Source organism: Lingula anatina, chromosome 2 (genome assembly GCF_051362555.1).
Source record: "Lingula anatina isolate TDL-2025a chromosome 2, LinAna3.0, whole genome shotgun sequence".
Taxonomy (NCBI): Eukaryota; Metazoa; Brachiopoda; class Lingulata; order Lingulida; family Lingulidae; genus Lingula; species Lingula anatina.
In genome coordinates, this window is record NC_141768.1 from 6,180,613 (window position 1) to 6,201,360 (window position 20,748).

The 20,748-nt window shown below is 33.4% G+C and overlaps 2 protein-coding genes across 3 annotated transcripts in view; one reads left to right on the plus strand and one right to left on the minus strand.

Moving 5' to 3' along the window:
* Positions 1-12,576, plus strand: LOC106167606 (codanin-1). 2 transcript variants are annotated; one of them, XM_087003805.1, is made up of 26 exons: positions 1-129; positions 499-1,286; positions 1,587-1,760; positions 2,020-2,255; positions 2,475-2,576; positions 3,035-3,113; positions 3,492-3,612; positions 3,898-4,010; positions 4,238-4,403; positions 4,712-4,809; positions 4,955-5,114; positions 5,789-5,851; positions 6,078-6,221; positions 6,486-6,652; positions 6,908-6,986; positions 7,181-7,255; positions 7,504-7,558; positions 7,718-7,848; positions 8,476-8,676; positions 8,860-9,088; positions 9,594-9,778; positions 9,990-10,088; positions 10,405-10,468; positions 10,851-10,999; positions 11,218-11,331; positions 11,573-12,576. In XM_087003805.1, the coding sequence occupies exons 1-26, from the start codon at positions 46-48 to the stop codon at positions 12,062-12,064; spliced, it is 4,368 nt and encodes a 1,455-aa protein (XP_086859931.1). In that variant the 5' UTR covers positions 1-45; the 3' UTR covers positions 12,065-12,576. The 2 variants fall into 2 exon arrangements, with proteins under 2 accessions (XP_086859931.1, XP_086859932.1); XM_087003806.1 differs by having other exon boundaries at positions 8,482-8,676.
* The window catches only part of LOC106167607 (circularly permutated Ras protein 1), an 18,804-nt gene continuing 10,218 nt past the window's right edge, over positions 12,163-20,748 (minus strand). The window contains exons 2-16 of the mRNA XM_013546425.2: positions 20,121-20,279; positions 19,519-19,716; positions 19,103-19,294; positions 18,311-18,458; positions 17,725-18,064; positions 17,291-17,505; positions 16,956-17,046; positions 16,043-16,252; positions 15,426-15,606; positions 14,808-15,041; positions 14,573-14,689; positions 14,032-14,127; positions 13,730-13,821; positions 13,278-13,401; positions 12,163-13,053 (exon numbers count right to left, since the gene is read on the minus strand). Of these exons, the coding sequence (XP_013401879.2) occupies positions 12,904-13,053; positions 13,278-13,401; positions 13,730-13,821; positions 14,032-14,127; positions 14,573-14,689; positions 14,808-15,041; positions 15,426-15,606; positions 16,043-16,252; positions 16,956-17,046; positions 17,291-17,505; positions 17,725-18,064; positions 18,311-18,458; positions 19,103-19,294; positions 19,519-19,716; positions 20,121-20,267 (2,535 nt within the window). The 5' untranslated portion in view covers positions 20,268-20,279 and the 3' untranslated portion in view covers positions 12,163-12,903. The remainder of the gene's footprint in view (positions 13,054-13,277; positions 13,402-13,729; positions 13,822-14,031; positions 14,128-14,572; positions 14,690-14,807; positions 15,042-15,425; positions 15,607-16,042; positions 16,253-16,955; positions 17,047-17,290; positions 17,506-17,724; positions 18,065-18,310; positions 18,459-19,102; positions 19,295-19,518; positions 19,717-20,120; positions 20,280-20,748) is intronic.

Sequence of the window (20,748 nt, forward strand, 5' to 3'; positions counted from 1 at the left end):
CATTCCATATATATGATAGGCTCTTGACCCAATTAACTTTCGAATATGGCCACTATCTTGGAACTGGTTTTAGAGGAGAAAGTTTTACCATTTACTGTTGTGCGTTGGCTAGCAAAAAAGGCTCATCAGGTAAAGTGAAAAAATACATTTAATTTCGGCAATGGAGGTTTGTTCTAAAAAGTGCAAATGACCACTAACTTTTAAAAAGTCGCGTTGAAAATATCAACTTTTGCTGTGACAGTGTTTTACCTGGACTGGCTGCAGCATATGTGATATATTATAATTTTAATGAATGGTATTGTGGAGCAGACTTGTTTCCTTTTTATTTTCATTTATTAAATAAAAAACAGCATGATAAAAACTTAATTTCGAAACACCTTGTCGTTAAATACAAAAACTGATTTGACTTGCATTGCAGAATTAATATTTTTAATTTTTTCTAAAATAAAATTTCAGTGGGTTTCAGTTGTATTTTACGTAAATGCATTTTATATTTAGGCTGAAAATCTAGATGAGCTAGAGCGTGAGAGGTCCGAATTTATTCCATTCTTCCTGAACTACCTTCGAGATAAGACAGTGCATTTGCTACAAAACAATAAATCAGCATGTCCTTCTCCAGCTAAAACACCAACCAGTTTTCAGAACAAACAAAAACCAGCTCCAAAGGTTGGAAACAAGAGCAAGGAAAGGAATAATTCTTCTAAGCGGGTACAGTTGTTTTCAGTTGGTCCAACCTCAGATAGGCAGAAGACATCGCCCAGTGCCTTTGAACTTGCCAACACCTCTCTAGACTCTCCTCATATCAACAGATCCTTTGGATCATCAGCTAAGAAGGAAACCTTTGCGAAAGACACTGTCAGTGGTTTAGAGTTCAGAAGATTAGATGACTCAAATGCTTCTTTTGATAACCCATCTGTATTCAAAGGACAAGAGGAACATAATAGCCCAGAGGTGTATGGAAAGCGAAATAAAAATTCTCGCTCCACTCCAGTACACAGCACTCCAGATTCTTATTCCAGATCAAAGCATAAACACTCTTTAGGCGACTTTCTCATTAGTCCAGAAACAGAAGGTAGAAAGAAGAAAAGTCCCTTTTCTGGAAACAGAAATAATAATAATAATGAGAACAGTCCCTCTCCAGTATCTCAGAGACGTTCAGGAGGTAAAGGGAAATCTCATAAACAAAGATACAGTGATGTAGATCGTAACCCACCAAAACTGCCTGGGTTCAGTTTAACTGATGCTGAGGACTTCCCAACTTTGACCTGTAATAGTCAGTCACAAAGGTATTATTATACCATATTATGGTTATTGCAGTGAGTTGTTACAGATAGTGTAGTCTTGCCAGAATGAGTTGTACAACTCGTGGTTGGGTTTAAAATTTGTAAATGATTCACGGGGGTTTAAACATGGTACCCAACAACTTTTTAGCAAAGTTTAAGACTTTGTATATTTTTTCTTAAACAACATCATTAAAGATTTATAGAAATATCATATTATTCCAAGAAACAGTTCAGTTGAAGCACTGAAAGAGACATTATATGTCATAAAGAAGGATATGCAAATATTTTGTACTTTTTTTTCAGTAAGCCGAGGAGGATCACCCCTACTCCTGTGAATCAGGATGTCAAAAGAGCCACAAACACACTGTTCACCAGTGCTCCAGCACTTAGTCCAGTCAAAGAGAAAGAAAAAGAAAAGAATGCTGGACCAAGAAGAGTTCCACTTCTTAAACTGGATGACTTCAGGGAGTCATTAAAGTAATTACAAAATCAAAACAATAAGTTAATTGGTCTCTGTATTGTATTCTACCTCTTTACGTTTTTTTTTAATGCATTGACTAGATAATAAAATTATTAAAAATGCTTTTTATTCTTGATTAATTAATCTAAACATTTTATAAGTCAAATGTTGTCTGTGTAATGCATTTATATGTAAGATGTAAATTTTTATACCTGTTTGAACTATGTATGAACTGTGTTTAAGCAAGTTCAGGAATAAGACACGTGTGTATTTCAGAGAAGAGAATGCAAAGAGAAATGAAGTTGCCAGCAATGGAACTGAGTGCAATACATTTACCACTCCCAGCAAGTCAAGATCTGGAATAACCTCTTTCACTCCAAACAAAACACCAAGCAAATACTCCATGGAAAGACAGGCAAGCATAGTGGAGATAACTGTAGCTGAGCCATGTAATGTCACATTCAGAGATAAGCTTCATCTTATAGCTGAGGTGTATTCTGGGTGCTTGGAAGGTTTGTGTCTGTATCATTTTAATATTTTATAGATTTTTCACTTGTCAATGAAACGTTGCATTAAATTATGTACAGATATATATGAGCTGTATTTGATAACATAGTTAAATTCTAATTGCTTTGGAGATTAATTTGTGAATATATTAATTTTTAATTGAATAGGTTATAGTTAGTGGAAAGGGATTTCCATATAAAGATTACTTAAAACTTTGATTTCAGAGCACCTGGTCCCTAGCATCACTGTAGAACTGTACTTCATCATGCAACTTCTCACTGCTAGAGGGGTGGATTTAGAGGTAGCAAAAAGCATGGGAAACTTGGGTGAGTCATGTATTTCTTTAATCTTTAAAGTTGCTGTAAAGTTCTTTTCTTGAGACAGTTGGTGATTTATTATTGTATGTTTGGAAATAAAGACGAGGAAGTCAAGGTCAAGAGGTGTGTTTAGGTGCAGAGTATATAAAATTTTGTATGTAAAAAATGGTCACACTTGCATGTTTTATTTTAAATTAGTCAGATTCTCATTAATTACCAGATCAATGATAAATTGGCACAAATGGTAATATCTGAAATAGTTTCAGCTTATTTCTTAAGTGAATTAGCTGTATTATTTGGCTCATATGTTAAAGGGTAACCAGGGGGTAACCCGAGTGATTTGTTGAAGTCCTTTTGATGAGGATGTATGGTTGGCCCCATTGTAGCACTTGTAAGAATGGTAATAGATTAAAAATTTATTTAAATATTGATATTTTGATTCTTATGCAAACACCATTGTTTTACAGATTGGGATGAGACCAGCTATTTCCATTCAGTACATAATGCAGTGTACTTTGCTGTGGTGGTTTTGGAATTACAAATCAGGTAGGAGTCAAGGTGCCTTTGCTATGGGTATATTTTACATCAAGTTATAGCTGAATTTGTTATAATTGTCCTAAACTTAGCTTGTTGTTTGAGAAACATCAGAGAAAACACGTCAAGTGATGACAGTGAAGTTCTTTTGTACATAATTCAAAAACTGATACAGCTTGAAAGGTGAAGTTTACAGAGAAATATCAGATATCATCCAATGTAATGGAGCAATTCATCTGAATAATAACCCTCATATACCTTCTTGCTAGCTTTATGATGATATGGAATGTTTGTTTTTTGTGTATTTTTTCTGACTGAAATATAACAACAAGAAAAGATAGAGGAAAGAAATTTTAAAGGAAAATGGAAAATAGTTCATTTTAATTCCAGACTCGTGCAGTATCTAGATAAAGGTACCTTAAAACTTCTGTCAGAAAACCAGAGGATAGAAGATTTTTCTGTTCAGCTGAAAACCCAGCTCACAAATATATATGAAGAGTCATCTGTTGAAGTAAGTAATGAATCTCTTACACTTGTTACTTTTATCACTACTTTGTTATTAATGTATTTATTTATTTATTTATTTATTTATTTATTTATTTATTTATTGACATTTGAGAGGTTTATTGGTAGCTGTATGATCGAGTATTTTCCAGGGTGTAAGAGTTATTTAATTTAGTGAATACAACAATGAAGTTAAAAAAAAAATTGCAGGCAGAAGTCTGTGTGATTAAGTTGCCTTATTAAGATTTCATAAAAAGGATATTGTATTAAAATATCATCATATCCATTGCAGCCTATGTCAGTATTCTATGCCTCCCCTATTGGAGGGGTGTCATTTCAAGTTGACACTGATAACAGGAAAAACTTTCCGAGTGATAAAGCTTTTCATTTATTCAAGAAACAAAGGTGAGAAAGATTTTTTTCTTACTCCAAAATAGTTATTTTTATTTTTAGTCTGTTTCATTTTTGACAGAGACTTACTGAATTGTTAAACAATTTCACAGATCCAGTATTCTTTGCTTAGCACTTGAAAATGATTTTTATTGATTTAATAATTACATTCTTTGAATGATTTAAGGCACTTGAGCATTAAGAAAATGTTCTGTTATACATTGTTTTTGATATTAACCCAGAGACATATTCTATGAATTGGTACGTGAATGGGAAGAAAACCACCTAGATGTATCCTGGTCACTGTCACAACTCCATGGACACCGGATACGCAGTCTGGTCAGCTGTCCAGTGGACTTGGTCAACCACATTCACTTTGCTAGGTTATTTCAAGCACAGCTCATTGCTGTAAGTAGTTGCCTTTGAAAAATTGTCAATCAGAATGTGTTCAAAATTTAGTTTTTGCTTTTTTATAGATCCGATGCTAACTTTTGGGTCAAAATATGAAGAGATAAGATATTCTTTACCAAAGCAATGATGAATTGCAGAAGCTGTTAATTATAGTTCATTTTCTTTACCTAGAATATGATTAACATTGGGTAAAAGTTTGATACGTTATTTCTAGCATTAGTAGCGTCAGAGATTTCATTAAGTATTGTTTTGTACCGCAGTAAATAGTAGCGCAGGTACTGAACAGTTGTTATTCTCTATTTGAGATGTGTAAAGGAGTGGGCACATTGAAATCACAGGATGAGGACACCAATATAGCCCTGTTGTCACAACTCAAAAGAAGTAACCCAGAAAAGTTTAAGAAGTAAGTTCATTTCTTGTTTGAAGTAAATATGACATATTTTATAAAATTTTATGATAGAAAATTCAGTTCGCAAGCAAACCTTAGTAACAATGTTCTTTATATATGTGAAAGTGTGTTTTGAATATCTGACTGTCTTTAAATTTAGACTCCAGGAGCGTTTTACCACTCCCACCACACACCTCGGTCCTTGCCCCCCACCCTCATTCCCAGGGTGTCAGGAATTCTTTAGAGACTTCATTGTAGCAGCAGAGAGTCATGTGTTTAACCAGCACTTGATTGATGGAATGGCTGCCAAAATTAAGGAGGTTAGTGAAAATTACCAGACAATTTTGTCTTTTTCCTGTTGGATCAGTGGTATCTAAGGCTTCATTCACATGCAATGTCTATTTTCTAAATTCTATTTTCTATTCGCGCTATCTTATGATCACGGTCTGTGCCCTGAATATCCCGCCGCGTAATTACTGGCAGCGCGAGCCAGTTACTTATAGTAACTTATAGTAACTGGCTCGCGCTGCCAGTAATTACGCCGCGGGATATTCAGGGCACAGACCATGATCATAAGACATACCGCGAATAGAAAATAGAATTTAGAAAATAGACATTGCATGTGAACGAAGCCTAACATTTTGATCTCAAATCGAACAATATAAAGCTTGCCTTACGAAAATGAAATATATTGTATTTCTTTTCTGCAAATTTATTGATGATTTATGTAAAAATAAAAACAAGGACTAAAGAATGAATTAGCGTTTTACAAATTTCATCAGAGAAAATAGTATCAATGTGAAATTGGTTTTGAATTTTCCTCGAATTGTTGTTGGCTACTATAGATGAATTCTTGAGTTTGAATAATTATGGTATGATTGAAACATGCTTCAAACACAACTTTTCCTTTGTTATAAAACATGATTTGTGTATAATCTGGACAAGGATCTAAGGTTTAATTTTATTATCACATTGCGTGATACTTTCTTTGTAGCTAATCAATTCCACATTATCTGACCATGAAGATGAAGTGGGGACTGAGACCAAGACTAATCAGGTACATATTGTACTATATCAATTAATGAGAATTATTGTATAATAGAAATATAAACATTTAAGAGATGTCTTCATATTTATCATTGTTATTATTATTACTATTATTATTATTTTGAATTCATTAAGTGGAAAGTCAACATTATGATAGTATTTGTTTATATTTTGTCCTTAATGAAATACTAAACTGATCATTCATAGATAAACAAACAGTATGTTTTTACTTGCAGCAAGATAAAGATGTGTTCTCATCTTGTCTTTTGACATTGAGACTTCTTGGCAAGTTCCTTGGCTTTATTGTATTTTTACCATATCGGACTCCAGAGCCACTACCAGAAACTTTAGAAATGACTTATGTCGCTATGAGAAGCCAGGTAGGCAAGCTAAATTTTGAATTGAATTTTCAGCATGATCTTAACGTTTTGATACAGTTAAGTGATTAATGAAATGGGATAAAATGTGCTATATAAAGACTTTAAAGAAAAATTATTGAGAATTTTAAGTGTAAGTGTATTGGTGAGAACTTTGCTCAGTATATTTTAATAGATTAAGTACCTGTGATGTGCAAGTATTATGAATTGTAAAAAAAATGTGCTGATGCATAAGCTCATAAAAGCTTGTATATCTTTAATCTGTAGGTCCCTTGTCCACTGGATGTTTATCAAGAAATTCAGTTGGCCTGTGTTGAGGGGAGACTAGTCCTGACTGTACCCTGGGTGGTGGAATTTTTGAGCATGATGGACAGCCTAGCACCAAGACTGCAGTACTATAGCAGTGTGTGCAAGCTGCTCATGCAGATTCATAGGTAAATTTAGACTGACTTTTACTGTTTGTTTGCCACTTGGTATAAAATGGATGTTAAATTCCATATTAGGAATGTCAGGTTAAGTTAAAGAACAGGCTTTAAAGTATTTTAAGTAAGTATTAAGTGATTAAGTATTATACAGAATGAAAATGGATTTTAGATTGAATCGTTTGTCTTGGTTTAAGAAGTTGATAACAAAAATTGAAGAGGTTCAAACTGCTTCTATGTAAGTGGTCATGTGTTTTGACATTCCAGATGTTTTGCAGCATCTTTCTTGGAAAGGTACAGTTTGAATTCCTTCCTAACTGTTGTGGTGCTTGGCTGGCTTTTCCAGGTAGGAAGCTTTACTATTGTTCCTCATTGGCGAAAGGATTTAAGTTAATGAACATTTTCATTCATAATTTTATACTAATTCGATGATTTTTTTCTCAGAAAATTATCTGATTTTCTTGCATTTTATTTAATGTAAAACATATGTGAAACTATTCATAGTACCTCATACGTGATCATCATTTTCTGTTGATATAGCTTCCACAGTTTCCAGAAGAGTTGTTTTTTACAGACCTGGATTCTTTGGATTGTTATAATAAAGATCAAAATTTGGTAAGCAGTATTTTTTTATTAAAAGTTGAATACTTTTAAAGTCTGGAATTACATAAGCTATTGTTTCTATGTAGCTGAATTAAGTATTGAAAGTAACATTTACCTATTTAACTCTTTAGGTGTCTTAAGCATGTTTAAATTTTTTTTTTTTGCTTTAACGAGTACAAGGACCTTAAATTTACTGTAAAGAAATGGATGTAGTTGCTTCAGTTTACTTTCCTTATATTTGATTTCTCTATTTACTTCAGGATTCTCTGGAACTTGTGGATCACCCTCTGATGTACACTTGCTGCCCGTATCTGGGTAAGTAACCTCAAAAAATTTTTTTCTGAAATATCCTCCCATCTTCCAATGTGATCATTTTATGTCAATTTTTTTTATTTTCTGTAAATTATTAAGTAAGGGGATTTGGGCAAAATGAGAAGGAATGTCAGCTTTAAAGAACTAATGCATTTTTTCTAGGCGAGTTGAGATCCTTGCTGATAGACTTTGCTGTAGGTGGCAGCACCAAACAGAACAACATTAGGAAGATCACACCGATAGCAGCAGAGTGTGAGGATGAGGATACTGGAATCAATGAAAAACAACTTCAAGTAAGATTATCATTACCAACATACGGTAATGACTCGATCTTTTCAATGGAAAAAATTGTGATTTTAACCGTACTATATTTTTTAAGTCATAATTTCTTAAAATAAGAGCATTCCTATTGAGTGGTTGCAACAAAATTGAAAAGCAGACTGCCTTATAGTCCTATTATATGCATTAAAAGCACCACAAATTCTATACAAAAATATAATTTTTATGATTTTAAAATGATGTGTCCGAAAGTTTGATAATTTTTGCCCATTGAAAAGATCGAGTCATTACCGTAGTTTCTGTCAAAAAGCATGATGTAAAGAATTTAAGTTATAGTTTATCTATCGTTTGTTAAACGAGCTGATAATATCATTTATGCCTCCCAAACCACCCCACCCCATCCTTTTGATATATTTACATAATTTGATGTGTATAAACAATATATCCACGGAGGCTATGTTTTTACATATTTCTGAAAATAGATATATAGATATGATTAGTTACATTTATTTGCTTAGTAAGTAAGCAGACCATATTACACAACACATATATATCTGTCCATAAACCAGCAAGGAATATGAAATATTTCCTACATTAATAAACAGTAAATAAATTGACTATAGAGTTTTTACTATTTGCAGCTGCAGCTGGAAGAAAACTTTTTCCACAACCACCCAGCCTCCTTGAAAAGGACAGTGGAGTTTGTTGCTGACAGAGTTGCCTCCATACACATCAAGAAATTTCGAAGCCAGGAACTGCCCAGGTTTATCAGTATTGGCATTGGTGCTGTTGGTGGAATGCTTTCTGGCACTGGAAGTGGTTCTCCTGATAACAGACTAAAAGTAAGATTATTTGTCTTTCTTTATTACAATGATAAAAACTTCTCTTTTCAAGAAACTGATTTCATGGGAGTTTATGTGGATGAAATTTTATACACTTGAAAAATAATCTTGATTTATGTCCACTGCTTTTTAAAACTGATTGTTATTATTATTTTATTAACAAACACCCGACTGGTATTTCAGACCAGACTAGAGCAGCAAGTCTTGGAGGTAGCGAGAAATCTGATGCAGACGGCCAGAAATGACATCGTTTCTTCTTTCACCGCATACTGCCAGCAGAAGACAGAAGCCATTTTACCAATGTTGCTTCCTGACGACACTGTGCCTCAAGTATTAGCAGTGTCCATGCAGATATCAGCAAGGTTGGCTCTGGAGAAGGTGACACATTGGTCACAGGCACATCTCACCACCAGTAAGTTGCTTGCATGAGATTTCAGACTTGAATGGAATTTAGACTTTAGGCAGAATTGAGTTTTTTTTTTTCTGCAGAGACGATTGTTGGGAAACTTTGCATGTGCTGCTTGAAGTATTTTTTGTGCAAATAACCAGTTTTACAATTGAAGTAGGAGCCCTTTAGAAATAGTGTCTTTGTGTCTATCCTGTTTGACTACAGATTTGTAGAAAAGGTATTACAACCATTTGAGGGGAAAAAACTCAAAGAGAGCTTCCTGAGCATTTTTATTTAGACATATACTGTTATTCTTGATGTAATAATCAAATGTGTTGTTTTATGATTCTCTTTGCAATGTGAGAAGCCACTTGAAATCATCACATTGATTTGATTTAAAAACATCAAAATATATTTTATTATTTAAATAAGTTATAATTAAAATTGTTGATTGCTTGGTATAATTAACTTGTCTTATTGTTTAAAAAAAGTACTTCTTTAACTTTTGACAATGCATTGACTATTACAGACATGTTGAATAAAGAAATGACCTCTGAACTAGACAAACTGGTCAGGTCTATGGCCAGTGGCTTGGACAGCCCAGTTAGACCTGTGAAGGGTGAAAAGACAGTCCAAGTAGTCCATGGGAACCCTGCCATTGTAGTCCAAACCAAGGATGTATGTGCTGTGTCAGAAACAATAAATATGTTGAAGGTGGGTAAGGATTTTGTATTTCACAAACTATGAAAAGCAGTTTTTAACTTGTATATGTATCTGTATGTAGACTTTATTAAGATATATTTTTTCATTTTCTAAAAAGGTATGATCTTGTTATGTTAATTTTTGTTGTTGATGCTGTTGTTGACAATGCTATTGCTACCTGCTTAAGCCTGTTGCACTTCAGTCCCTTTTGCACTATCTGTAGGACTTTGTGCGGGACCTAGTTCTTGAGAAAGATGGTGTATCCTATCAGAGGATGTTGAAATTGTTGAGACAGACAAAGGACACGTTTTTTGGAACAGCTGTGAGTACTAGATTGGAATTACATTACAAAATTAGAATGAGTTTCTAGATGTAGCGACCAGACATTTTAATGCTAACCGGTTATGAAATGCTATTATATATGTGTCTCACTATTTATATATTTGTATCTAGATATTACTTGTTACTTTATTTATGTATTCTTTTTTATCTATAATTTATTTTTCTTTAACACTTCAACAGTATCAAAAACTTTTTTTGTGTTTTGATCTCTTATTTTACTTATGTATAATTATGTAGAAAGATTTTTTGTACAGTTAAAGATTTAAGTAAAACTTTTTATTACTTGATATCCATAGAACATATTCCCATTGGCATATAAGACAGTAGCTCTGCTCTGGTTGGACTTAGCTGTATCATGTGGTAAGTTGTCTTTTCTGTTTCTTATATTAGGTTATATTTTGTAATATAATAAACAAACAAATCAGATTTCTTGCTTTGAATACTGAACACTAGTTTGTTTAGATTGAAAACATACATGTTATCAGATGTTGTTGCTGTGTAAAGAGGTGAAAATGCTGTTAGGGTATGAGATTTTGAAACTTCAGGATGATCTTTATTTATCTTTTTATTCTCAAAGAATCAGTTTATTAGTTAAGCTTTTCGGGCTATTTTTTCTTTTAAGATGAGTGTAATTTCTGTTGAAAAGTTTCTCTAGTATATAAGGAGAAGCAGATGTGGGTTTTAATACTAGATTATGCAACTGAAATATTCAACTTGTCTTTTCTTTTGTTCGTTTTTGCAGCAATATTCAAACCCCCCTACATAACTGAGGAAAGTTTAGGAGACTTGACTGCACTGTGGCAAGGTCCACTGAAGCAGCATACATCCTTTTGTCAAGTCATATGTGCCAAGTATGTTCATTTACTGATGACCAAATCCAAGGTGCTTCAGGTAAAATTTCATCCATTTTTTATGAAGAATTATGGTGCAACTTTACCTGTTTTTTTTTTTTTTTTTTTTTTGTTTTTTTTTAGTTTAAGAAGGTTATGATTAAGCACAAGTCATTTAGTTGTATCATTTAAGAGATATAACGGTTGTGTCTGCCTTGGTGGATTCCGTATGTGAGTATACGTGCATTTTTTGACCCAGACTTCATATATTTGTTCTAGGAATCTTGGAACCAATATGCATTTCTACTCAGACATCTGTTAAATCAAGAACTTCTGACTTGGGCAGATGTAAAAGAGGCTGGGTTAAAGCTTCTTCAGCACAACCTTCCAAAGGTAGCCATGAATGCAACAAAAAGAAAATGATAAATTTTAACATTTATGTATAACAACCCGCTTCTAGACATACCTTATGGCATTTTGATTTATTAAACTTGATTTCAAGATCCATATGATACATTTTTCAGAGTAAAAGTTGTCACAAGCATCATATTTGCTTTTTTGAAAATTAATCAGTTTCAAATCGTCAGATATACTAAAGGTGGTTCTTGAATAATAATTAATTTTGTCATTTCAGGACTGCCTTGAATTGTTTGCAGCTTGTATCTGTGATAGTTGTAAAGTATTTAGCGAAGACAAAACAATGGGAACAATAGATTGCCTGGAATTATTGAATAGTTTAGACCAGGAATGTGCAAACTGTTCTTCTGTAACAATACAAGCAGTAAAAGATTGCATTTCAATTATCAGTGAACAGCAGTTGCTACAGGATACCAAATGTACGACTGAAAAAATGGCAGAAATAGCAGATATTGGAGCTACTACAGGTAATACTCTGCATGACACTCTGCATCCAAAAGATGAAAAACACCAACCCAAAATTATGGCAGATGAGCAGGAACAGAATAAAAATCCAATTAAAGTGGAGTGTGATTGTGTTCATACAGAGAAGTATTGCCAGAAATGCACTCTTTGTTTCAACAAAGAAAATCAAACAGAGATTTCATCTTGCGCTGAAAAGATACTCCCAAAAGTGGACAGTATGCAAGTCAAGATTGCAGGAATTTGATACTGGGTTTTTTTTTAAGTAAACCCATGAAATGTATAATTGTTGTTTTGCTCATAACTTCAGTTGTTAAGGAGAACATTGAAAAATGCACTATTGAATTGGCATGCTTTCTGATTATTTATTTCTCAAAGAATATTATTTCTGTCCATTATGGACATAAACATACACTTATATACAGCAAAAAATTTTCATTAAGCTGACCATTTCATTCTTTGAACAGTATATTGTTTTTGATGAATTGGAATTGAAAATTGGTGCTTAATGTAATTTTGAAAATTATTTGCAATATATGCTTGTTTTAATCCCAGCATTCCATATGTTCAAAATGAAATGGTGCTATACTCACCTATTTATTTCCATTTATTGAAAAAATTATTCTAATACGCTTAACACCATATAATATAACCATATTTGCTATTAATGTTGATGGGCTACTTTATTGTACTAAATTATATCTTACATAAGACCAGTGCCTGCTATGAAAGCTAAGAATAAAAAGATAATTTACAATATGAAGGATTTATGAAGTTTTTTTTTTTTCGTTGAAAATGCGCTTGTTTATCTTACAAACTTTCTTTTGCCGGCTGGACCCACTTCCCCTGGAGTGTGTAAAACCATGTCTTGTCCGAAAAATTGGTACATAGTTTTTGCAGCTTAGACAGTACATATCCTTTATTTCATTGAATATAAATTTCTCGAAATTGTCTTTTGACGAAAAGATCTATTTATGGTTACTGTCACAACTAATTAAAAGTGAGAAATGATCCCTTCCACTCTCTATATACTGTATATTTGGATACACTATTTTAAAGGTGCAATACGGTAATCAAAATGTCTTTTTAGCACTCATAAGAGTAGTATTTATCTCTGTATTCCTCACATACTTTGCGTTTTTGAATTGCTCCCTTTTTCGCCTGTGCTGAAGAAAATTGTAAAAGAGGCAGATTTTTCTTTTGGTGCAGCACCTTGGTGGCATGGTCTGACTGAACCTATAACATCAAACATAAAAACATATGTCAGTCTTACAACACAGAAAATATGATAAGATTATGAAATGGACAATGGTATTTGTTAAGGGCACTTGTTAAATTAAAAAAAAAACCTTCTTCAGAGCATTGATCAACTAATTTAAGAAATCCTGTTGAAATTAAAAACAAATATGGATAGACCCTGTAGACCATGATATTAATATTCTCAAAGTAAAATAATTTACATTTCCAGCAAAACTATTCTCAAGCATCTGATGGAAATCCTTTGTCTCCACTTCAAAAATGTATCCCTCTTCTATTTGACTTGATGTTGTAGCGCCTCTTGCAAATAACCTCTGTACACTTTCCCTGAAGAAAAAAATTGGGCTTTGGTTAAAAGATGGTTCAGTCATCCTAAATAGTCCATTTTTTTCCTTTTTGATAGCTTGTACTAGTGCACCAAATAGATACTTGAATAAAAACAATGCATGTTATATGCCTTATTTGGCTTAAACAAACATTTAAGAAAAAAAAAAAAAAAAAACAGATTATGTGGGTTGAAAAGATAAAGGTTGTTTCAAAGTATTGGATGATTTGTTTAGTTAATAAACTTGACATGGTCCATAGAGCCTGACTATTTGAAAGAGCAGGAAAACTGTCTCAAATGGACCATGGTACCGCCTGCCTTGCTACTTACAGGTGCTCCCTGGCCTCTGCACATTGGCCTGCCTGGGCCATGGCGGCAGAACGCTGCACTGCAGCCACTCCTCGCACTGCTACATTGACATTCTGAAATGATGAATGTGTAAGTGTGAGTTTATTATAAATACTAAACACTTAAGTTCTGAAATATCTATATGTTTGTTCAGAGTATCACTAATAATATTTTTGTAGGGTTATGGTCAAAAGAACAGCTATAGAAATAATTACAAAATCCAAAAGTCATTCTTACAGGTAATTTTGTTTTTTTGTATCTGCTTTGTTCTAAAAAGATGTTACCTTTTCCATTTCTTCTCGTTTACTGGTTACTTTATGCATCTTTCTCATGACTCTTAAACACTTCGTGCCATCAGGTTTGGTGTACTTGATTTGGACCTAGAATATTTTTACAATGAAAATATCAGGACTCCTGGCTTGCAAAGATATGGTAATGTAATTATTAGAACATAAGCACTTTCTCTTATAGAACAAATTTTAAAACAAAGTAGATAGGAGTATAATAAGGTGTCATATGAAAGTCATAAAACAGAGAAGTCCAAAAACAGACATGGTGAACTAAGACTTTTCAAAGAATGACTGCCAGTTGAAAAAACTGGATGTTTGTTAGCACCCTTCTGCATGGTACTTGCATGTAATCCCTAACTCAAGTAAAGTGAGCAGTTGGACTGAGTAAATTGATAAAGATCGTTAACCCTGATGTTTCACTGGATTCAATCTATCTATACTCCCTAGGTTTAATCTTTAAATGGTTTCAGTTTATCCGTTCCTCTTTTAGGCCTACATTTTGGCCACACACACACACACACACACACACACACACCTGGAATGGGAGCTGATCCATATTGAGAGGCTTGTTGTCATCTCTGGCCTTGAAGCTGTATGTCAAGTCCATTGCCTTAGTGACATTCCCTATGTCCTGCACCCACATGTTTTCATCCTTAAAAAATAAGATATCAATTAAATCTTTAACAGTACATAAAATGTGTTACACAAAAATATCTAGTTGATAATTTAAATGTATGCATTTTTTAAAATACATGTCATTAAATATTTACCTTGTCCTCAAACTTCAAAGATGGATGCAAAGCAAATGCCACTTCTACATCTGTTGCAACAACAGGATTCTGGTAGATTAATCTCAGTTGCCTTGACAACTCGTGTGGTTTTAGTATGTTGACAGTTCCTCCCGAGGCTGCAACACATTGGCTGACGTTATGCATCCCACTGCTCTCCCCCTCCGTCCCAATGATGGAAATGGTAGCACACATGTTTCTAGCTAATGACCCAATCTAAATGTTCAAAATTAAAAACTGTGACTTAAGTGTCAGTGTATATGATTGGTTGGGAACAGTTGCTACTTCGTATCCTACCCACTTTTTAATTAACTTAGAAAGTAAAATGATTAAACTATATTCTTTAACTGAGGGTTCAACCATGGTATAAAACACAATAAAAGAGAATATACATTCTGGTTTTTCCCTTAAGAAGCTAGACATCCTGCCGTTAAAATGATTTTTAAAGGATGGTGTTAAAATAGATTATTCAAATCCTTGATAAGCCCTTACTGTGAAAAGATAATACCAGTGAAAGAAAAAATGCCAAGATATTTTTCAAAACGCCAAGATGTAATTCTGATTCCCAAATATCTTAAACAGAAATAAAACATATTTTACCTTGCCGTAAAATTCATCATCATAACCTTTGCAACCGACTCCAACATTGGGCTCTCCATCAGTACAAAGGATTATCTCAGATTTCCTGTCTTTGAACACCAGCCCAGTGGCCACTGCCAGAGCTGGTCCTAGGGCAGTGGCACCAGCTACCTTGAAATCCTGGATCATTGACTCTGCTGTACTGTAATAATCAATATAGTAATTATACTTGTGTATCATTTAACCAATTCTCACAAATATTTTTGTGAATGTCCAGCTACTGTACAAGTGCTACTGCTTATAATAAGGATGACAGACAAAACTGTATGCAAAAAAATTGCTCTGCAGATTTATTGTTTTAAATAGTTTTATGAATGTCCAACTGCTGTGCTACTGGTTATTAAAAAGGATGAAAGAAGAAACAGTATGCAAAAAATTACTCTACAGATCATTCATTTAGAATCATTTGTGAACATAAATCAGTATTGCCATAAATATTCATAATTTGGTTTCAATTGCTTCTCTGACAACTCTACCCTTTGTGTGAAAGAGTGAGGCTACATTTTGTATGCATAACATTAATAAATACATTTTAAAAGCCTTTGTCACACACAAACACATACACACAAATCACCAACCTAAATGACTGGGAAATAGGATCCAGGTTCATTCCATTGGCCAAATTCATACCATATTCCACCAGCTCATCATAGCTGTTTAAATATGAACTGGGTACCAAGTACTTATTCACTTCTCCCTTATTGAATAATATCACTGTAACCTCCCCACTGAAGATGATGAAGGCAACTGGTTTCTCTGGTTGATCCATATTCAACATTTCCAGTTGTCTGGAGGGCAAAAAAGGCTCAGTTTAGGGTTCTTCTACATTAAACCTTATACTTTGTAACATCTTTTTTCTCATAATGTGCTTTTTTTTCAACTTTTCATATCCCACATAAAAGACATAAAACAATCATGTACAGCCAATTTAATAGTTAATGAATTGGCAAACTGAGGGGGGAAAAGTTTAAAGGAGGAAAAAAGGTGTTACAGAGTGCTACAAATACATGTATGACCCTTTCATTGTTTTTATACTCAATATGTTAGTTGTTACTGAAACAAAGTACATGAGGAGGAGAGATAATCCCCAGTTTTAATTTATACTACTTGTATTTTTAGCAACATTTATACTTATAATAAAATGATTGTTGAATAAACACTAAGGCAGAGCAGGAAATATTTCAAAACTGATAGGGTTTGCAGAATAATATATATATCTTAAACAAACAAAATATACTTTGTACAGAACTCATAATTCACCTTGATTCTTTAACAAAAGACTTAAATTAGACCCTGCAAAGATGCTCTTAGAGGTAGTAATTTTTTCCTACTTTCTAAAATTTGTCTTGTAAATTTCTAGTGGTTTAAATGAATTAGGCAAAACAAGCAGACTCTGAACATAACATCTCAAAGACAATTAAGAGGATTTTACAACCTACTTTTTAGTCTTTTTAAATGATTGCCATCGAGGTCAAATACTCAGAAGCTCACCTTATAGCTGCAATCTTCACACATTCCAGTCTGGAGATATAGAGGGAGTCACTTGAGCCAGGATTTTTCTGCTTTAGGTTTTTCCACTCAGCTGAAATAAATGAAAAAATAAACATAAAGGTGGAGATAGAAAAATATTAAATGTCTTTAGCTAAGGTTGGGAAATGTAAATAAAAAACACTTTTAAACATTTTATCATAATAAATATTCAATCAAAAAGTGTGGCAGGTGATTAAGCCTTCCATATAAAATTAACGATTCACTTTATTTTTCAGGTGGTTTAGACTGTGATAAAGGTGCACTGTAACACATGTGACAAATTATTCCATTTTCACCTTGTAATGCAGGCACAGGTGTAGTGCTTCCCATAGATCCACTGATATCAAAACAATACACCACTATTCCAGGTAAAGTAATTTTCTTCTCCAGCAATTCCTCATTATCTGTGCTGGGTTTTGTTGGTGGAGAAAGTATGTAGTCAACAGTGTCACTGCTGGGGAGAGCCTTCTGGTTCATGTCAATGTTCTTGTTTTCATTGCCACAGAATTCACTGAATAAAAAATAAAGTGTGACATGCTGAATGCTTTAACTTTAAAAACATGCTATTACCTTCTGTTCTCTCTCTGTGGTGGTTGCATAAGTAATGGTGTAAAATGTGTATTGAACAAGTTACTTTGAAATATGGTTCTGTGCTTATGTAGGTAAACTTTTTAACAAAAAGAAAGAATGAAAGAGAGTAAGATTAAACAATCAAATTAAAACTATGTACCAGACACATGTCATTGTCCCATCGCCATTCTGTTCAACTGCAGATAAAGGTGACAGCACCACAGAACATGTGTTGCACATCACTGGACACCCCATCACTTGGTCTTCCTCCTCCTCAAGAGCCCCCAGGTGCAGTAACACCACATTGCAGTCAGCTCTTTGCTTGTATACATTCTTTACTGGATTCTTAGGTCTCTTCTTGATGGCACTGCCTTCAGAAAGATTATTGAGTTTTGCCTCTTTCTTAGTTGCTTTTTGACTTCCGCAGCAATTTAACCACTTGAACATCTGAAACCTCGGACCCCTGTTCAGTCTTTTTCCTTGTGATTCATCAGCAGATCCTGTAAATTTTAACAAATTCCTAACTACATTCTAAGCTTATGCTGCATCTCAATAAGAAATGCAAACTTGACAGTATTCACAATGATGACATGGAAATGGAAACTCTTTTTTTCTTTTTTCATTGAAATATGTTTTTTTTTCTGATTTAATATACAAGAATAAAAAAATAAAATCATTACATTTCTTTGTTATCTTTAGTTACAAAGATTTGGTGAAAATGTGTTATGCATGATGTAAAGCCTTACTTGTCTCTATTTCCTCTAGTCCATCTATATTGACCATTTTTCTGTAGGAGTCCTCTATAGTCGGGTCATAACTCTCCACAAACATGTCTGTTGTGTAACGCACTGTAAGGGAAGACTTGCCCACGCCCCCACTCCCCAGTACAACAACCTTAAAAATAATGGGGACTTTTTGTGAAAAAAGAGCCAAAATAAAGTTCATGAATAATTGCCTTGACAATATAATTTATATATAAATAAATATAACCCTCAGAAGGATTTTCAAAACATGGCATATAGAAGATCATACCAAATCTTCATTTTTTTTTAAATATGTGAATGTTTGAAGTTATATAATGAAGTTTTTTCCTTTTTCCTTAAATTAATAAATAAATGAATAATTAAACCTCAGATGGATTTTAAAACCTGCATGGAATTATATCATTATTGACCAATGACAAGAGAATAGTAGGAAGTGCAATGATACTAACTTTATGTAATGGCTTAATGATGAGTTGCTTTATGATTTCACTGTAAATTACAGTGGTACTTAAGGGTTTAATTAAGATGTAAAGCAAGATACTTGCAGAAGATACATCTAGAAATGAAAATAATTATGTTTAACTTAATCTTATTAATTAAGCCTATGGCGTTGCCGCAAAATGTCAAAAGGTCAACGTGTTAAATTTGAAATAATTATTCTGCAACTCAGTAACCAGTATCTAATGTATCATGGACCCAAGATCTGATGTAAATTTAAAATAATTATTCTGCAACTCATCTGATGTATCATGGACCCAATGGAATTCTTATTACCTTGTATTCTGATCTCTTCCCATATTTTCTTGCTGTTTGTAATACCAACTCCTCAAATGCATTGCTCACATTTTCACCTGTTTTGGCTGAAGTTTCACGGAACAAGATATCACGCTCTTTTGCTGCCTTCTCTCCCTCAGCTGTGCTCACTTCACGTTGGCCGATTAGATCAATCTTGTTTCCAACTAGAATCTGTAAATTAGATTTGGATATATTTTTCTTCTAATTTATGGGACAATTTTATATTTAGATTCAATGCATCTAAAAATCAAGCTTAATTCTTCTTAAGTAAAAACATGTTAACTTTGGTACCTTTTCTTCATTACTGAAAATACAAAATTTAAATCATATTATTTAATTAAGCAGTTTATTACTTTAAATTAAAGTAGAATTCTCAATGAAAAACATATGCTTACTGCTGCTGGTTTGGACTCATCCCCCATTGAACATCTGATGCGTTGTAACCACGTATACATGGCCAAAGCTTCTTGAAAGCTATACTGATCACAGGCATCATATACGATGACAAAACACTGGCCTGATTTGACATAAAGTTCACGCATTGAAGAATATTCTTCCTGCCCTGCTGTGTCCAAAATATCCAGAAAACAAGTCTGAAATTTTACCATCCAGCTTTTAGTTGTAAATAAATATAGTTATTATTAATAAATTAGAGATTTTTAAAAATTGAAGAAGTTACATTAATCAGGCATGAGTGGCAATCTTCATTTTATTAACTTAAACTAACATATAATTGAAATAACCTTCGGAAAAAGCAACTTATGAACTATGATGTTATGCCAATGGTTTAAAAAGAGATCGAGTCATAAAGGATATTGAAGTTAAAACATGTAAAATGTGTGTAAATTTTGTTAAGTCACATCTTTTTAGATTGACTAAATGAAGTTGCCTTTTCCAGGCAAATTTGACTTTCAATCCCATTGTTTCTCAGATTTGATTCAATTTTTAAAATACCTTGACAAACATATGTTCTTTGCATGTTGGAAAAATTACCTACCTTACCAACACCTTTCCCATTTGAAAAATTATTCCTATTTAAGGCTGTATCCACTGAGAATTCTGATTTTTCCATCACAGTCACCTCTTCTAACTGTTCAGACTCACCAGAAGGTGATACGTACACAAATTCACTGCCGAACTCCATATTTCTTTATACCTGCGAAAAATAAATAACATACATATTCACTTACGAAAGTTATGGAAGATAAATAATTTTCATTTTATGAATAAAAAAGATTTAGCACATAGGTCGGGGCCGTAGCAATAGTCCAAAGGTTCAATGGTCATAGGGTTTAATGAACCCTTCATTAAAAAAACAAAAATGTTACCATTTTTTCGGAGCAATGAACCTTCGGAGCAATGAACCTTCGGGCCATCTAGACACCTCCACTGCAACTGTTCTACATGTATAGTATAATTAGGTTTGGGCAAATAACTATAAATATTCTGAAAAAAAAGATATCTATATGCCCAAGTTTGACAGCGAGCACAATTATTTTGAATTTTATACTCTGCAATTAGATTTGGGGTTAAAGCCTCAGTAAGACCTCCTTTGTTTGCTCTTAAAAACCATTTTGAATGGGTTTTCCAAATCCTAATTGTTTATGTCAAAGATTATAAAACCT

What these genes read in the sequence shown, in the direction of transcription:
- LOC106167606 (XM_087003805.1), top strand. Translation starts at nt 46, where the DNA reads ATGGCCACTATCTTGGAACTGGTTTTAGAGGAGAAAGTTTTACCATTT. An exon ending in AAAAAGCATGGGAAACTTGG is followed by an intron (nt 2,577 to 3,034) that starts GTGAGTCATGTA and finishes ATTGTTTTACAG; the next exon opens with ATTGGGATGAGACCAGCTAT. An exon ending in TTCAGCACAACCTTCCAAAG is followed by an intron (nt 11,332 to 11,572) that starts GTAGCCATGAAT and finishes TTGTCATTTCAG; the next exon opens with GACTGCCTTGAATTGTTTGC.